Genomic DNA, 17918 nt, shown 5'->3' on the forward strand with positions numbered 1-17918 from the left:
AATGTAAGACCTTATTAGAATTACAGAGCAACAATATAATTCTATGATGTAGAAACTATTTTTGTCTCTATTTTAAAGATGAAGAAATAGGTTCATAGGGGTTAACTGAATTTTCCAAAGTCAGATACATACCTCCTAAATTGAGAAGTCAAAACTGTTAATGTTGATCTGTTGGCCTGGATCTAGCTAGTAGTAAGTTCTTGGCACATAGTTGATGTACAATAAATAGTTGTTAAAGGAATAGATTACTAATCTATTATCTGCAGACAAAACTATGATTTAGTTTTTATGGTTTTCATAATTTCAATAAACTCAAGTGAAGAACAGTATTGAGCCATAAAAGAGAATTTCATAGAAAAATCTCTTGACTGATAATTATGATTTAAAAACACATTTAGATTTGCTTATAAATTATATATGAATAAAAGTATTATACACATATATGATATATATCAACAGAATAATCTGAAGAACTTGTACAGAGTATGTGCAAACACACATCCATACATTTCTACAGTTTCTGTTTTCTTTTGTCCTGATATTCATGAAAGGGTGTAGATAATATAATGGCAAAGCTAGACAGGGCAATTACCAAATCTGTTAATGTAGAAATTGGGGCTCTAGAGAGGAAGCAAATTACAAAGGTCACACAAAGAATTAGAGTAAGATTAAGAATCTGAGTTTCCAGACTCACGAGTTTGTTTTAGTCTGAACTGTCACCATTTACCATCTTAATTTTATTGATAGAGTAACCAAAGCATGCTAAGAATGTTGATGGCCAAGTTCCTGCCACTAGTCCACCTAAGCAGGACTTTAATTTTAAATATAAGGCTTGAATTTATTCCAATGCTTCTGCCTGGGTGTGTGGACAATCCCCCACCCCTTCTTATTGAACTAAGTAATGAGCTGAAGATAATTTACAGAAAGATTTGTCTTTCTCTCTAAGAGTAAATTAAGGCTGCTTTGTTGCTTTATTTTCAGAACCCAGAAAGTCCCAAGGAGGCTCCATAAAGGTAGGGATTCAGAACACCTAGCACAAAGGAAGGCACTTAATAAATATTTGTTGTTAAATGTATGACATGGTGAAGGAAGAAAGGGAATGTAAGTTGGGTAATGGTTTCCCAGAGGATGATGGATGGACAATCATTAGTGCAGTGGGGGGGGGGGAGTGGGAATGAATGAGGAAAAGAGGTGGGGGAAGCCCCTAAAGGAGAAGCTCAATCTTTATCAGATTGAAGCTACAGTCAGTCAGCAAATTTTGAGAGTCTTGTGATTGGCAGAGATATTTAAATAAGGCCCCCTTAAAATTTTTACCACCCCTGGAACCCCACTCCTCTTTAAAATTTGTTTCAGTCATTACCCAGGGACCGGATACAGAGATTCCTATGGGGAGTTCTAATGGGTCGATTCAATTTCAGCTGGATGACGCCACTTAGCCAAGCATTAAGAGCTAAAGCTCCGGGAAAGCCACGACACAGAGAGGGGGGAAGAGAAAAAAAAATATAGCAAGGAGCAATAAATCCCTTCCCATCCTCCCCCTATAACCCATTCACAAGACCTCCAGAAACCCTCTACATTCACAAAACAGCCAGCTAGCTGAGCTGAACACAGAGTGCAACCTCACCCTACACACATACTGCCGCAGATCATATACCAACACACTCAGAGCTGTATAAATAATCACACACTAGCGGGATCTATTGCTTGGTCGAAATACCCTGTGTCTACAACTGCAGTTTCTGCTGCTTCGGTTCTTCTGACAGATTGGAGGAGACTGAGGTGGATGTGGAGGCGGGAGGGGGGGCAAAGGGAGGTGGGGGAGTAGGTAAGGGAGAAGGAAGGAGAGAAGGGAAGGGGGAGGGGAAGAGAAGGGGAAGGAAAATATTGGAGGAGGAGGAGGGGGAAAAAAACTGGAGGAGGAGGAGAAGGGGGAGGAGTAAGAGGCGGGGGAGGAGGGGGAGGAGAAAGAGAAGGAGGAGGAGAAAGAGGAGGAGGAGGAGAAAGAAGAGGAGGAGGAGAAAGAGGAGGTGAACTTACCCTGCTGAGCTTTCTTTGGGGAATACGTGCATCAAGATTCAGCTCTGCATGTAAAATCCACAGAATGTCTGCCACTACAGGTCTGATTCTCAACCCCCTCCTTAGTGCCGCCGTTCTCTCTCTCTCTCTCTCTCTCTCTCTCTCTCTCTCTCTCTCTCTCTCTCTCTCTCTCTCTCTCTCTCTCTCTCTCCCTCTCCCTCTCCCTCTCCCTCTCCCTCCCTCTCCCTCTCCCTCTCCCTGTGCTCTCTTCCCTTCTCCCTCTCTTCCTTTCTCCTTCTCCTGCTGGGTCGGAAGGACCAAGACAGAACTATCTCTGTTTTTATCTTCTCTTCCTCTAAAGGAGTTTTCATTCAGACTTTCCGAAGAGAGGTGGAGAAACGTGAAGACTCGGGAGAAGAGATCCTTTGAGCCAGATCGAGCGTTAGTTCTTCTGCTTTTCTCGGCATGGATAAACCATTTTCTCAAGGTAAGCCACAGGGATTAGCTCCTAAAGACTTCAGAATTCCTTCTATGCAATGCACAGATTGCCATTCATTCCAGCGTTCGGTGTGTGTGTGTGTGTGTGTGTGTGTGTGTGCACGCGTGCGCGCGCACGCGTGCACACACACACACACACACACACACACACACACACACACACACACGAAAGTGCCTGGGTAAAATAAAATGAAAACCCTTAAAATAACATTTAAATGAATCAGCTCTTGTAGAAAATTAGCCATACTGGAAATTTAAAAATCAAAATAGGAATTCAATATGATCCTTTTTTTTGCCAATTTAATGTCTAGTCTGTTGACCTTTAATGCATTTTGGTGGTTACCTAAGCCCCTTACTGCGCAGCCTAACCACCCAAGGTGAGGACGTAGGAAGAGCCCGTGCTGAGGCCAGTCTGGCTGCCCAGCAGGCATCCTTGTCAGCGTGGGGCTAGTCTGCTATTGGCTCACAAGTCTGGGTTGTGCATTTCAGATTTCATCACATCACCTTGCCTTGGGTAGAAATGGCGCAAGCTGACACGGCATAACCCCCCACTTACATTGAGTCAGAGCAATGCTTTAGAAATTTCTGGATTCATGCCTGGGTATATGTGTACATATCTTTATGTGGCATATGGGAATTTTGTCCAAAATAAGAACCTGTGAGCATAGTTAGTCAAAAGGCATTTGATAGGACCTGAGGAACCGATTTACAGTACACTTCCTTCAACACATCTATCTATCACTCACCTATGAATGCTTCAAATCAAGTTCCATGAACAGAAAACGAATTGAACTCTTAAGCAGATAATGCATTTTGAAATGCAAATTATTGTTGATTTTCTGCACCATATTAAAACCTTGCTGTAATGTGATGTATTATTGCATGGGGTATATAAGGTGTTAAAGCAAGGCAGCTACATACAAAAATACAAATAAGGCAGACTAGCAGTTCATCCACAGTTACGTATATTGTTGTCTATTTGAGTCTAACAAACATACACTAAGATCTTATTGTAAAATTCTAGACATTTTATTTCTTTATGTTCTGTTTCTAGGTCTCTAGCTGAGAAAGATAATCTAATGATATGAGTGGTTTGTATTTAGAGATATTTGTTCAGAATTGAATAGTAAGTAACCAAGGATTGAAAAGAAAGGAGACTAATTCTTCATGAAAGAATTTGAGACTTAGATGTGCAGTCGAAACTCAGGAAAGAATTTAGACCAGGGCAAAATGGGCTTTAAAAATACTTCTTACATACCTCTTCATTTTGCAGATGAAGAAACAGAGAGGTCGCTTGCCTATAGTAATACAGCAAAATAAAGCTAGCATTAAGACTATATCCCAAATTTCTTGTGTCTTAGAAAATAATTCGGGGCTTATATAAAGATCCCAGTGTCTTAAATGAACAACTCATTTCTTAGAATTTTCCTCACCATTAGAAGTATATGAATTTATTCAGTGTTAAAATTTTTCTCTGTATTACTCATCACTAAAACTCCTATATCTTTAATAATGCCAAGGTCTTAAAACTGCAAGGCTCAGGGGCTTGAAATAAACTGCTATGAGTCTTAATGAAACTATTAAAGTAATGAATAGGATTGGGGAAGCAATGTGACAAGTTAAGAGTTAAATGTGGTGAGAATCTGGCAGCTCTAGCAAGATGTATGCAGTAGGAGGGAGGCCTAGTCAGTAACAGAGAGGTCAGTAATGTAAACTATATACAACTTGGTATTTGTAAAGGGGGGTGTGCTTTGATAGAGATGCAAATGCTTTTGCACAGAGAAGGATTTTTAGAGAACAGACTTTGGTATAGTAGAACTAAGAAAACATATAAAGCCATCACAGAAATTCCCCCTATGTTTGCTTTCAGTTATTCTGAGAACAAGTGTATAACAGCAGAGTACAGGGGAAAAACACGCCCCACAGCCATTACACAGTAAGGTACAAAACAGCATTGAGCCTGTGAGTGTGGGAGAAAACAGTAATCAGCCCTTCCTTCTTTTTTCTCTCCTCTCTTTAAAAATCAGCCTTGAATCACACTCTGTCAAAAAAGATTTATTATAGACATCATTAATGTCTTAAGGTACCAGCAAAGAGCTTTAGACAGAAAAGTTTTCAACTTTTGTCTCAACATGACAGATTTTAGATTTTAGAGAGAAAAATACATTTTCTTTCATTAAAAAACATTACCTTTTCATGAATAGGTTTAGCTTCCTAGTAAGAAAAGGAATTTCTGTTTAGGTTGTATATAGAAAATTTCATGGCTATAGAAAAACTATTCAGAAAGCCATGAGCACCTGGCCAGCAAGACTGATGGAGGTGGGTTTACAATGCATCATTCATTACTGCAGAGGCACTACGTGACAAAAATCACTAGATTCCATTCCTATATAGCCAAGACTCATAACCACATTGACTGCTATTTAATAATATGTGATATGTGTATTCTTTGTCATATATCAAAATATCAAATTGACCACAGGCAGTTTATTAAGTGTTGTTGCTCACAAAGAGTGGCATTTTAATGGGTGGACTCCTAAATTATAAACATACATACAATGGTAGTTTCTCATCTAGTCTACAAGTAGTATTTTGCTTATTTGTTTTTTAGCATTCCTCCTCATTACCTTCTGCTATAATGTGTGTGTGTGTGTAATATTCTGATTATTTCAGTTCATCTTTTTTTATCTAGATTGATTCAGCTGCCCCAGAATGGCAAGAAATTGTCATCCAGTCCTTTAATTACTATTTAAAACCCCAATATTACAGTGAATCTAACTGATCCAACTAGATCTCAGAACCCATTCTAATAAAAAATTAAGAGCAGGAATAAACTAATTTCATACTGTCAGCCCCCTTACCTGAGGGCGACAGCAACAGTGCTTTGTTATTCTATGTTTCTTCAATTATCCAACCAAATCTCTCACTCTTGGCAAAATATTATCACTGTCTTAATACACCTTAACCTAAACACCATGTGACCTTCTGGTACCATGTAGAAGCCCCCTTGAATATTTTTATTATTGGTTCTATGTTGTTTATATTGTGACCTAGATTCTATAAAGTTTAGCTTTCAACTTTGTGGGCATGTACAACTGTTCAGTGACTTCACTACAATCCTGTTTTAGGAATATATTACAATTGTCTTTTGTATTTACTTCTTGTAATTACTTTTTGTGATACTTCCATGCATTTTTTGAAATTTACATACCTAACTATATCTAGCATATATTGCTGTATTTAAAGCATACCGGATTGAATGACTCCAACCATTCTGTATTTGATCAGTTGGACATAAACACTTTTCTTATAATTTTGTCAAATACCCTTCATAGTCCAAAGTTTCTATATTCACATATAATCTACAGTTAACTAAATAGTATATCCTTGTTTATTCAGATGCCCAAATGAATACTGTATATTTCTTTCCAATGCCAAGACTATGACTGTATAAAGATTTAGTAAAGCTATGGACTGAAGGTTGCAAGGACTTTAGGTGAAAGGAAGTGAATCTATTTTTGTTTTTGAATTTTCCAAATAAACAAGGGCACTTTGCCTAATTTGCCCTCAAGAAACTTGAAAATGTAGATGGTGTAGATGAAAAGAATGATTAAATTCTTTTAAATAAAAATACAGACTATTGTTAGGCAATATTCTTGGAGATCATGTAGCTCACCCTTATAATTATATAGGTAGTGAAACTAAGGCCTAAATAAATCAAATGATTTGACAAAAGTATCATTCATATTCGAGTCCTTGGACATACATTATGTTTATCTAATTTTTAAATAGATGTAAATTTAGCTAATCATATTTATATGAGAATATAGCCTCAAAGACCATCAAAGTGTAGTCATTATTAGCTGCTGAACTGTTTATGAACTGTATCTTTATTTTTATTGAGTGAACCTAGATAAACACTATTCTCCAGTTCTTTGTTCACTTTTATTTACTATTTATTCAGTCTATCCAAACTATACACCAGTACAAGTAATTGATTCATTCTAAGAATACTTAAAATCCACTAGATTTCAAATATGTACTGTTTTAATGCTAATGATCATTATGTCTTGGTGTTCCATGTTGCCTTTTGATTTATATTTTCATTTCTTTTCTAAACATTCAGTCCTCTAGGTACGGGAGTCTACTACTGGAGAAATATTTTTGCAAGATCACCATTTATTGATTCTACACTATATCAACGCCTTCAGGAGAATGACTACACAACCATTTTTGGCACAATGAAGATGTAAGAATATGTTTTCGAATATTCAACTAAGCTTAAGTACAGTAAAAGAATATTTTTTCTCTTTACAAAACCTATTTCTGGTGTAAAGTAAGAGATAGAGAAAGCAATCTATGCAGAATTTGTGTGATAAATGCACTTTCATAGTTACAGTGATATTTGAAATAATTCAGGGCTTGTATTATAGTTTTATATGGTTGTCCCATTGCTCAGTGTTATTATATATTTTAAAAATGTTTGATTTTGGAAGCTGAGTGTGGTGATGCATACCTACATTCTGGCTACTCTGGAAGGTAAAGCAGGAAAATGATTGGATATATACATGTCCGTATACACATGAGCAGCTTCTTTGGTATACCCGTGAAGTTTCCTCTATTGAATCAATATTACATTAGTAAATGATCTTTACTTTAACATTTGGCTCCATTTTTACTAGAATTCAGATGTTCAAAACTTAGATTAGTTGCTTCTGTGAACTTAGTCACTTGATGGAATACAAAAAGAATTAACATTTTGTATTTATATGCAAATTGTTATAACATTTGCCTCAAAACTGATTTATCCTTTGAATAGGAAGACCATACTTGTCTGAAAATAAGTGAGTTTACTTACAAAATAAAGGTGTTAAATGAAACCTACAATACAGCATTTGAAAGATGAAGTAGTGATGAGTCCTAACCTTTTTTGGTTTCCCTGAACTTGTGACATGTATGTTCTCATATATTGTTTCTATTTCTTTTCTTCTAGGATTTTTTGATGTGCTTTGAGGTCCATATAACTACAAGGGCTTTTTTAAAATCACCATAAGTGCCACCCCGACCCCAAATCACTTAGAGCTCAAAAATCTAGGCAAAATGGATGCCACAGCTATAGATGAGTTCCAACAAATTCTGCCTATTGAACAGCTGCGCTCTACTCATGCTAGCAATGATTATGTGGAACGGCCTCCAGCACCCTGTATACAGGCTCTTTCCAGCCCTTCCCTTATTGTGCAAACCCACAAGTCTGATTGGTCCCTGGCTACCATGCCTACTGCTCTCCCACGCAGTATCAGCCAGTGCCATCAGCTGCAGCCCCTGCCTCAGCATCTGAGCCAATCTAGCATTGCCAGCTCAGTGTCCCAAAGCACCACTGCCTCTGATCAAAGGCTCTTGGCCAGCGTTACACCCTCTCCTTCAGGCCAGTCCATCATCAGAATCCAGCCTGGAGCAAGGGCCCACCCAAAGGTCGATGGTGCTCTGAAGGGAGAAGCTGAGCTATCTGTGGGGCATCCCAGTGATCACCTCTTTATCTGCGAGGAGTGCGGGCGCTGCAAGTGTGTCCCATGCACAGCGGTTCGCCCTCTTCCCTCCTGCTGGATGTGCAACCAGCGTTGCCTTTGCTCTGCTGAGAGCCTCCTTGATTATGGCACTTGCCTATGCTGTGTCAAGGGCCTCTTCTACCACTGCTCCACTGATGATGAAGACAACTGCGCTGATGAGCCCTGCTCCTGTGGGCCTAGCTCTTGCTTCATTCGCTGGGCAGCCATGAGTCTAATCTCCCTCTTCTTACCCTGCCTGTGCTGCTACCTGCCTACGCGTGGATGCCTCCATCTGTGCCAGCAGGGCTATGATAGCCTCCGGCGACCCGGCTGCCGCTGTAAGAGGCACACCAACACTGTGTGCAGAAAAATCTCTTCTGGTAGTGCACCTTTCCCTAAGGCCCAGGAAAAGTCTGTATGACCTTCCTACAAGATGGATCCAGAGTGTTCTCCTTCTGGCCCTCTTCATTAAAGCAAAAGCCTCATGTTTTGGGGAAGGTGTAAGATAATAAACTAGCCAAAGTTAGGGCCTTGCCTCTTTTGTTCCTGCAGTATCAGGAGAATGCAAAGTATATTCCAGTGCAGGATGCCTTGCTCTTTCACAGAATCTATCCTACTCTTCTTCAATCTTTTACACCCGGCCTGCTCAGCTTTTATGGCTGTCATGGTAAATTCAGGTGATATATGGGCATGAGGTTTGGACACTGAGGACTGACAGAGCCAGCAATGTGGAGGTTTAGGGGCTCCCCAAGGTATTGCCTCTCGATTCAGACTCTGATTGTCATTCTGCTTTCCACAGTGCCTTTGAAGACTTTCTTCTAAGATGGTCATCACAAGTGCATGTGGAACAGCGTTCAACCTTCCAGGGAATCTGACTACCCCTCCCTCCCTCCCTTCCTCCCTCCCTCCCTCCCTCCCTCCCTCCCTCCCTCCCTCCCTCCCTCCCTCCCTCTTTTCCTTACTTTCTCCCTCTTACATCTTTTCTTACTTTCAATCTCCCTGACTCTTCTTTCATTTTCCTGTTCTGTTCTCCTCCTTTTACTTTGTCACATTTGTTTTTCATTTCCTACCTATTGTTCTGCTTTCTAAGACTAATCTTTGTCCATATTTTTATTTTGTTTGATATTTTTGTTTCTGTTTTACCACCTCTCTTTCTCTGACACACTCAAAAGTGTTATTTTCCATAGGTGTTTCCTTAGATGACAAACTTTGCTATGCTATACTATTTACTAAATTGTATTAAGGGAAATGGATTATTGCAATGAGTTGATTGCTAGCAATAGACGGTATCTCAATGTGTGTATGCACTCACAACCACATTCACCTGTTTGTGGGCATATGAGGCTCCTCTATATTTCCAAATTCAATTAGTTGGAGTGTTTTTCTCCTTTTCCTGCTAATCAACTTATAGTACTGACAGATTCTACTAGCATGCTGAGTAGGATAGTAAATCAGGATGCTCATAACTTTGTATGTCTGACCCAAGTGCCAAAGGCAGACGTGCTTTATAGCTAAATGAACAAAGCAAAGGATATTACAGAGGTATGTTCTCTCATAGAAGCTAACCACCCTGAGACTGCATGGCTCAGGCCTTAATAAAGGACATAAAAAGTCATAAAATTTTAGAGCTGGAAGGAATCTTAAATATTAATATTGTTCAATGTTGTAATTTTACAGATGAGGAAACTGAGGTCTGAAAATAGAAAGGGAATTGCCCAAGGCCACACACTTGAGTTGATAGCAGAATTTGACAGGAACATGGGCCTTCTGACTCCTTCATTGTTCCTCTCTTTCATTACACTGGGTCATTGAACTTTTTCTTCTGACTCTGTTACTAATTCCAGAAAGTGATTCCCTTCCAATTACTTTTTGAAAATCATGAGAAATTACTGTGGTGTTCTTTCTGCAGTGTATTGTGGGTAGTTTATTAACTACTGGGTTTGAGGCTGCCCCCAGTGGACATCACCTTTGCCTCTGTACTTTGTAGAAGCTCAAATGTGGGGAAAAACATAAAGAAGCCCTACCCAAGCTGTATCTTCACCATTGCATCTACTCTTTGCTGCACACACTGTGCTCCTTCCTGGCTTTGTCTGCAATGGTAGCTGCCTAAGAACATAGATTTCACCAACAGTGAACAACTGAGATGAAAGATACATAATGCACAAAAATGACTCCCCTCTTAAAATGTACACAAAGATCCTGTGCTGCGAACCCCTGCCTGCAATGATGATGGCAGCGTGCAAAAGACTGCTACTAAGAGACATGAGAATTTTATAGTTTCCCTCTGTAAGTAATCTCAAAATTTAACAAGGAATTCAGATATTGGGGGCACTTGCTTGAAGTCAAGGTGCTCCAAGTTAGTTTAAGACTTCCAGACTCTATATATTATCTCTTTTAAAGTGTGCATGGATGTGTGCTGCAGGGTGAAGTGAGAAGTGTATAGTCATGCACAGGAGGAAGAAAGGAAATTCCAAATCCTTTTATTGGATATATACTGCAGAAATATATGCCACAAAGTATTTATTGGCTATGAAACTTCCTGAAGTGTATTGACATTGGGTTGCACACAGCATCATACCTTCACTTACATCTCCTCTTGTAGAATTGCTTTGCTCTATTTTTGTATATATAAATATGTTATGATGATTATTAATATTGTTAATGATATTGCTGCAAATGGTGCCATATATAAGGTTAGGCTTCTTGAAACATTTATAAACCTTAAACCAATACCTAAATACCTGAAACCTCTTGTGTTGCTTTTAAATTCTTTAAATTTAAATAGTTTGTGTTTAATCTTAAAAATCTGCCTAATCGTACTTCAGTCTACCCCTAAAAGCTATACCCAGTTGTCTGGGTCACACTAGATGGTGATGAGTAGCAACACACATTTCTCTCTGCTTCTGCCCAAAATTTGCTTAGAGTCCAGATATCTAAGGATTCTTTGACATTTGTGCATTGTTCTGGAGCTAAAGTTACTCTATGGATGCTTGCTTATTAGTTCCAAGGCCCTTCTTAATAGCAGTCCCTACTCAGGCAAATTGTGCACTGCCAGAAGAGCCCTGGGCTCTGCCATACACCCAGAGGAGTTCTTCTCAGTGTGTTTTTAAATGGCCTTATACTTGGTAGAATAAACTGAAGGGTTCTTGAATGCAATTTGCTGCCGAGTCAGGGCTTTCACTTATGTCCAAGTTGGCCTGATATGGACTGCATCTGGTTTACATAGAGATGGGTCCTGTTGGGGTATGCACACACACACATGTGAGTGCACATATGTATTCCTTCTGTGGTTTCATATAGATATGTATATATATGTAAATATATAATCACACATCTATATATTTTAATGTATTGCACATGTATATTTAAAATATATACAAAATAACTATATCCTTCAGAATGGCTCTGTTTTCATTATTTCCCTGCTTTGTGATATGTAGTGCATAAACAGGAATGTGTAGGTGGTGTTTCCTGCTTGGCATTTCTTTGCAGTTAAATCATTCTATACCTAATTCTACTGCTTTCCACATATTGGTGACTTGATAGGTGCTCTATGCCATTAGCTGAAAGTTTTTCCTTTAACTTCAACTCATCATTCCTTTATCATAATAGCTATAATAAATATAGTGCACCATATATACTACTATGTGGTAAGCATGACAGTATATTGTCTAGATTTAGCATTATTTATAATATCTCATTTAATTCTCAGAATAATTGTGTGATGTAGGTACTATTCCCTTCTCCATTTCACACATGAGAAAATTAAGCACAGAATTATTAAGTAGCTTATTAAAACTGGAGCTAAGATTTGAGCCTAGGTGCTTTACTCTCAAGTTAATGTTCCAGAGTCAGGTACAGAAATTTGAAGTACCATGTAAACAAGTACAGAATAACATGCCCCATTGGTGATTAGTTCTTCTCTTAGTTCTACTCTTGGAGTTAAAATAAACACATTCCTGTGTTAAGAACAAAGCAACAGTTACACACATATTTTAGTTATATTGCACCCAAAAATGTTGGAATTACAAACTTCTGACTTGAGTCCAGAGTTATTTTCATTTTAAAATTTTCAGGTATTGTAACTTGGGTTTTTTAGAAAGTAGAACTTGAAGCTAAAGTTGATATACAATCCATACAAACAGAAGTGAGGACAAGAGTAATGAGTTATGGAAAGGAGAGCAACAATTAGAAAGTAACACTGTCATGACAAGTTATTTCCTCGATCTCTTATGACAGTCCCTCTGAAACTACTACATCTCTATACATTCCATATTGGGGATATTTATCTGTTAACTGTCATATCATTATTTATAGACACTTTCTTATGTGATAACAACTACTCTATTATGCTAGATAGTATACATGAGACTGTCCATGCAAGTAACCTTGGCAGCAATGAAGAGACATTGTTATTCTGCTAGAGAAAGCAAGGCATATGTGTAGATATGAAGAGTTATAGATTTAAGGTGTTATCAGACTGGTGCCTACATCTTAGGCCACATTCTTCTATTTTGAGGCAGTGTCTCAATGTATGTTCTGAGCTGGCCTGGAATTTACTTTGTAGGCCAGGCTGCCCTCAAACTCACAGAGATCTGCCTGCTTCCCATAAAGGTATGTACCACCATGTCTGATTTTAATCGTATTTTTTTTTTTGGTGTTTTTCAAGACAGGATTTTGCTGTAGTTTTTTAGAGCCTGTCCTGGAACTAGCTCTTGTAGACAGGCTGGCCTCGAACTCACAGAGAACTGCCTGCCTCTGCCTCTGGAGTGCTGGGATTAAAGGCATGGGCCACCACCGCCCGGCTATAATCATATTCTTTTAAAGTGAGTTAGAGGCAATCTACTGTCTCTAAATAACAGAGAACTAGAGTGTGATCACAAATGTCTTGTTTTGAAGGTCCTTTTCGCCAACAGGGATGTGAAGTCCCTAGTTCAACTAAAGAAGTTGAAAAATTTCAAAATGTCCTTATCTTTAGCATAGAATTTTACTTCATTTTAATGAACTACTCAAATATTTACTATAAGCATGTGTATACATATGTTCATTTAGGTTAATAGACATAATAACAGGAATACCGTGTAATCAATTCAGCAAAATTGATTAAATTAGGTATTTTGAAACAAGAAAATAAATAATTTTTTGACTGGCATATTTGTCAACTTTATCACTGTGACAAGATGTTTGAGGTTTCTCAAATTTGAAAGAAAAAATGGGCCATGGTTTCAGTTCATAGTGGCTGGTCATTGCTTTTGAGACCTTTAGAAGGCAGTAAATTAAGGCAGGAAAGCTTGGAAAAAGCAGTGACTCACCTCATAGTGAATAATAAACAGAGAAAAAGGAAGGGACCACTGTCCAAATAGTCCCTTCAAAGGCATGTCCAAGTATCTGAAATTCATCCTATTAGTCTCCACCACTTAAAGATTCTAGATTTTAGCATGGAGTTCAGTGGTAGAGTGCTTGCCTAGAATATAAAAATCCCTATGTTCTATTCTTAGCACTGCAAAAATGTTTCTACCACCACATGTTAATGCCTGAAGATGGTGACCAAGATATTAACACATCGGCCTTTGGGAGAATCATGACTACTAGCTTTAAAAGTCTCTCTGCCACTTACTTATGACACCACAGACACATTTAAAAGATAACAGTGTCCTTTATCTTGATACATAATACTTCCTTGCATTCTATAGACAGTATTTACATAAAATCAAAGCATTTGATAAAACACACCATTGATACACTTTTATTTTTATTGATAAGGCAACAAAAGCATACATTGCATTGTACTAATTTAATCCTTGCTTCTTCATATAGTAAAAGCATAAGAGAATTCTGAAAAAAATTAATTTGAATGAATAAATTAGGTTATTACTCAAAATGATCTGGCAAAATTATTCTACCAATTATATCTACTTTATGAGATCCAGGTTACTTCACAGTCCTTAACATGTATCTGACCCATCATGAACATCTGACTATATTGTTTTTAAGAGCATGCTCATTATTTTGACTTTAGAATATTATGCTCTTCTAGGCTTCCTCTTACTTCATTAACTGCCCTTTCTGTGTATCCTTTGAAGGATCTCTTTTCCCCACCACTTCGGTTTTTTTTTTTTTTATCATTAAGGAATTTTAAAATTTATTTTATTTTTGGGGCTGGAGAGATGGCTCAGAGGTTAAGAGCATTGCCTGCTCTTCCAAAGGTCCTGAGTTCGATTCCCAGCAACCACATGGTGGCTCACAACCATCTCTAATGGGGTCTGGTGCCCTCTTCTGGCGTGCAGGCATACACACAGACAGAATATTGTATACATAATAAATAAATAAATAAATATTTTTAAAAAGTTATTTTATTTTACTTTATTTTAAGAAAACAATTTTTTTCATTTCACATACCAAATCCCAGTCCCGACTCCCTCCCCTCCTCCCATTCCTTCCCTGCAACCCATCGCTCCCATCCACTCCTCAGAGAGGGCAAGGCACACTTCCCGAGGAAGGACCAAGGCCCTTCCCACTATATCCAGGCTGGACAAGGTATCCATCCAAAATGCCAGTAATAGCAGTAGGGATAAATCCTTGCGCCACTGCAAGTGGCCCCCACAGTCTGTCCCAGCCATACAACTGTCACCCACATTCAGAGGGACTAGTTTGGACCTATGCTTGTTCCTTTCTTGTCCAGCTGGAGTTGGTGAGCTCCCATTAGCTCAGGTAAGCTATTTCAGTGGGTGTCCCCATCATGGTCTTGAAGTCTCTACTCACATTCTCACTCCTTCCACTCTTCAACAGGACTTCAGTAGCTGAGTCCAGTGCTCTGATGTGGGTCTTTGCCTCTGTTTCCATCAGTTGCTTGATGAAGCTTGTATAGTTACATTTAAGATAGTCATCCATCTGACTACAGGGAAAGGCCAGTTTGGGCTCCCTCTCCACTATTGCTTAGTCTTAGTTGGGATCATCCTTGTGGATTCCTGGGAATTTCTCTAGTGCCAGGTTTCTTGCTAGCTCCATAATGGCTCCCTCAATCAAGATATCTCTTTCCTCGCTCTCATCTCTGTCCTTCCCCCATCTCAACCATCCCCCTCCCTCAAGTTCTCCCTCCCATTCTCCTCCCCTCCTCCCTTTCTACACTCCCTTCTCCCCCAACCCCCATGCTCCTAATTTTGTCAGGAGATCTTGTCTGTTTCCTCTTGCCGGGAGGACTAATAGTCCAAAACCCCAGAGAAGCTAAGCAACAAGGCGATCCCCACTACGTCTTAATATTCAAGTATCCCTTAGATACCTTTTTCTTTGAGTATCATTTATGTGGGAACTCACAAATATTTCTCCTATATGAACTACTTCCTTGAACTCACCTTTTTAAATGTCCACCTGCCAGCTTTATATCTGTACTGCAATATATATTAGAGTTGTTAAACATATAGCTTTGTACTCTTTCTTATATCTAACACTGATTCCAAACTCCTAGTTGTTCAGATGAAAAACTTTGCTCTAAGCTTTTTATTAACTGTGAATATAACCAAACTTCTAAAACTCTAAGTCATCAATTAGTCTTCTGTGATGATTTAGGGTGGATTGCATGTAGTCATCAACATGTCTTTTGAACCTCTGGACTAAGGTTTGATAAGGTTTAAGAAGACTATAATCTTTGGCCCATTTATCCTAATCTAGGCCTGTATACTTATCTTTATCCTACACAATTGTTTTCAAAGGTCAGGATGCTTTGCTAGTTTCAAAAGCCAGGATGGGATAAGACAAGAAAGGGTATTTTGAGAATGGCATTGCTTATTGTTCAAGATCCTGTTGTCATTACAACCCAAGTTTTATGTGTTTGCTCTCAGATATATTTGTCAGCCAGTCTCCTAAAAAAGAATAAGGTCCTCAAGTTGACATTCTTTTTTTTTCAGGGCTCCAGCGAGCTTTATTGATGCTCGTGTCAGCGCTACCAAAGGGTCTCCAGCAGTCACCATCCAAGGTCTCTTCTCTGGGGACCATGTCCTCAATCTGGCCCTATGATCTGGCTCTAGTCCCCACCCAGTGGTCTCAAAGGGACTTCAAAGCTACTAGTTTGAAGGTCCCCTCAGGTTTGGCAGGAACCACGTGGACAAAAGTCTTATAGAGCACAACCCCCTTGGGCAGACTGGTGACCAGATCCACAGCTTCCAAGTTGTTGGGATTGGGCATGTAGATGTAGCGGACTATCCCCTCCTCCAGGGCATAGAGGCACTTGTTCCTTCCAAGTCCCACATGGGCGCCTGGGTGCCATCGAAATTGACGCTAAGTGCCAAGGATGTTCCCAGCATGAACATAGTGACCTTCTATTTTCTTGATGCCATAGTGTTTGCCTCGTGATTTCCCACCCAGGTTCTTGGAGCTGCCACCTGTCTTCTTGGACGCATATCTGACTGCAAGAGCTGCAGCTGTCTTGGGACTGAAAAGGGCTTCTGCCCTCGTCCTCAGGGCAAGCACTGCCGATGCCATGCTTGCTGCTTCGCATTCGCTTCCGGGCTCTCAAGTTGCCATTCTTAAACTATCAGAAAATCTTTTTGACTATACCAGATAATAATCATGTCACTGATGGTAAATGATACTGATAACAAGGATCTGAAAGCTTCAAGTCCTGCAAAAACTAAATAACCCCTTTGTGGCAAAGTACAAAGGGAGAGACATGTACATAGTCAGATAGGCAAGTACTCTAGCCTTATTAATAAAGAACTTTAAAAGCAATCCACGTGCACATTTTCCACCATAATAAAGCTGTGGTAGAGCATGTGTACACCCTGAAGAACCATTTTGCACCTATTTGCTCAAGTTTAAACTAAAAAGAATAAATAAATCCTTTGGGTCCTCTTTTTCAAGGACCAAGCTTTAGTCCTCCTTTCCTTTGAAGTTTACCACTCTGCTGACAAAAGCACTGGAAAAGAAAACCAAAAAAGGTACATTCATCTTTATGATAATTTATTCCATTTTTTTCTCAATGGCTTTCTTTCAAAGAAGATTAACACCTCTTCTAAGAATAATGACCCAAGTTCATCAAAATACATAGACAACAATGGAAGAAGGAAAAGAATAGGAGACAGAAATGCTAAACGGGTCCAGAATGAAAAACAAAGCTTTAAAAAACTAATAACATAGTATATATTTTTTAATTTAACTTCAAATTCCTTTTATGAACACTCCTTTCAAATTCTTAGAGCTTTTCAACTCGAACGAGTGTATGCATACACACACACACACACACACACACACACATATGGAGAGAGAGAGAGAGAGAGAGAGAGAGAGAGAGAGAGAGAGAGAGAGAGAGAGAGAGACCTTAAGCACTCCCTTTTCTGTAATTCTTGACTCTATACTAAACGACAAGGTTTTTCTTCCTTCACAGAGAAATACCAGACTGGATTTGTGGTTTCCCTGGATTAGTTTCCTCTGAGTCATTGTAGTGTTATGGAAATCATGGTATCCTGAGACCAATTAAAATCAGAATCTTTGGAGGTGGGTTAAGGAATGCATTTTAAAGTTCCCAGGTGATTATAATGTGTAAACAGATTGAGAAAGGCAAGTCACCTCATTATATAAACGCAGATGATGAGACACAGAGAGGGGATGTGATTTAGTCATAACCACAGAGTAAGTTAGCAACTGAAGAATATAGGAATCCAGGTCTGCAGATATCTAGGACAGAGTTCTTGTCTTGATGCTATGCTGCTTTTTTCTTTATCTAATTCTCTATCTCTTTTGCTTCCTTCATCTGTAAAGCAAAGGTGACAAAGCCTAGGGGTTTTGTAAGAATGAATAAAGCAGAAGTAATTTGTTGTGTAGTTTCAATACAAATGTGAAGTAATATTGTTTGCAGAAATTAAT

At 38.9% G+C, this 17918-nt stretch overlaps 1 protein-coding gene and 1 pseudogene across 1 annotated transcript; one reads left to right on the forward strand and one right to left on the reverse strand.

Annotated features, from left to right (window-relative positions):
- Nucleotides 1-2009: 2009 nt before the first annotated feature.
- Nucleotides 2010-8587, forward strand: Spry3 (sprouty RTK signaling antagonist 3). The gene is made up of 4 exons (XM_038317180.1): nucleotides 2010-2117; nucleotides 2378-2503; nucleotides 6641-6763; nucleotides 7508-8587. The coding sequence occupies exon 4, from the start codon at nucleotides 7615-7617 to the stop codon at nucleotides 8479-8481; it is 867 nt and encodes a 288-aa protein (XP_038173108.1). The 5' UTR covers nucleotides 2010-2117; nucleotides 2378-2503; nucleotides 6641-6763; nucleotides 7508-7614; the 3' UTR covers nucleotides 8482-8587.
- A 7513-nt stretch (nucleotides 8588-16100) lies between these two features.
- Nucleotides 16101-16544, reverse strand: LOC119804521 (annotated as a pseudogene).
- Between the last annotated feature and the right edge of the window lie 1374 nt (nucleotides 16545-17918).

Source organism: Arvicola amphibius, chromosome X (assembly GCF_903992535.2).
Source record: "Arvicola amphibius chromosome X, mArvAmp1.2, whole genome shotgun sequence".
Classification (NCBI taxonomy): domain Eukaryota; kingdom Metazoa; phylum Chordata; class Mammalia; order Rodentia; family Cricetidae; genus Arvicola; species Arvicola amphibius.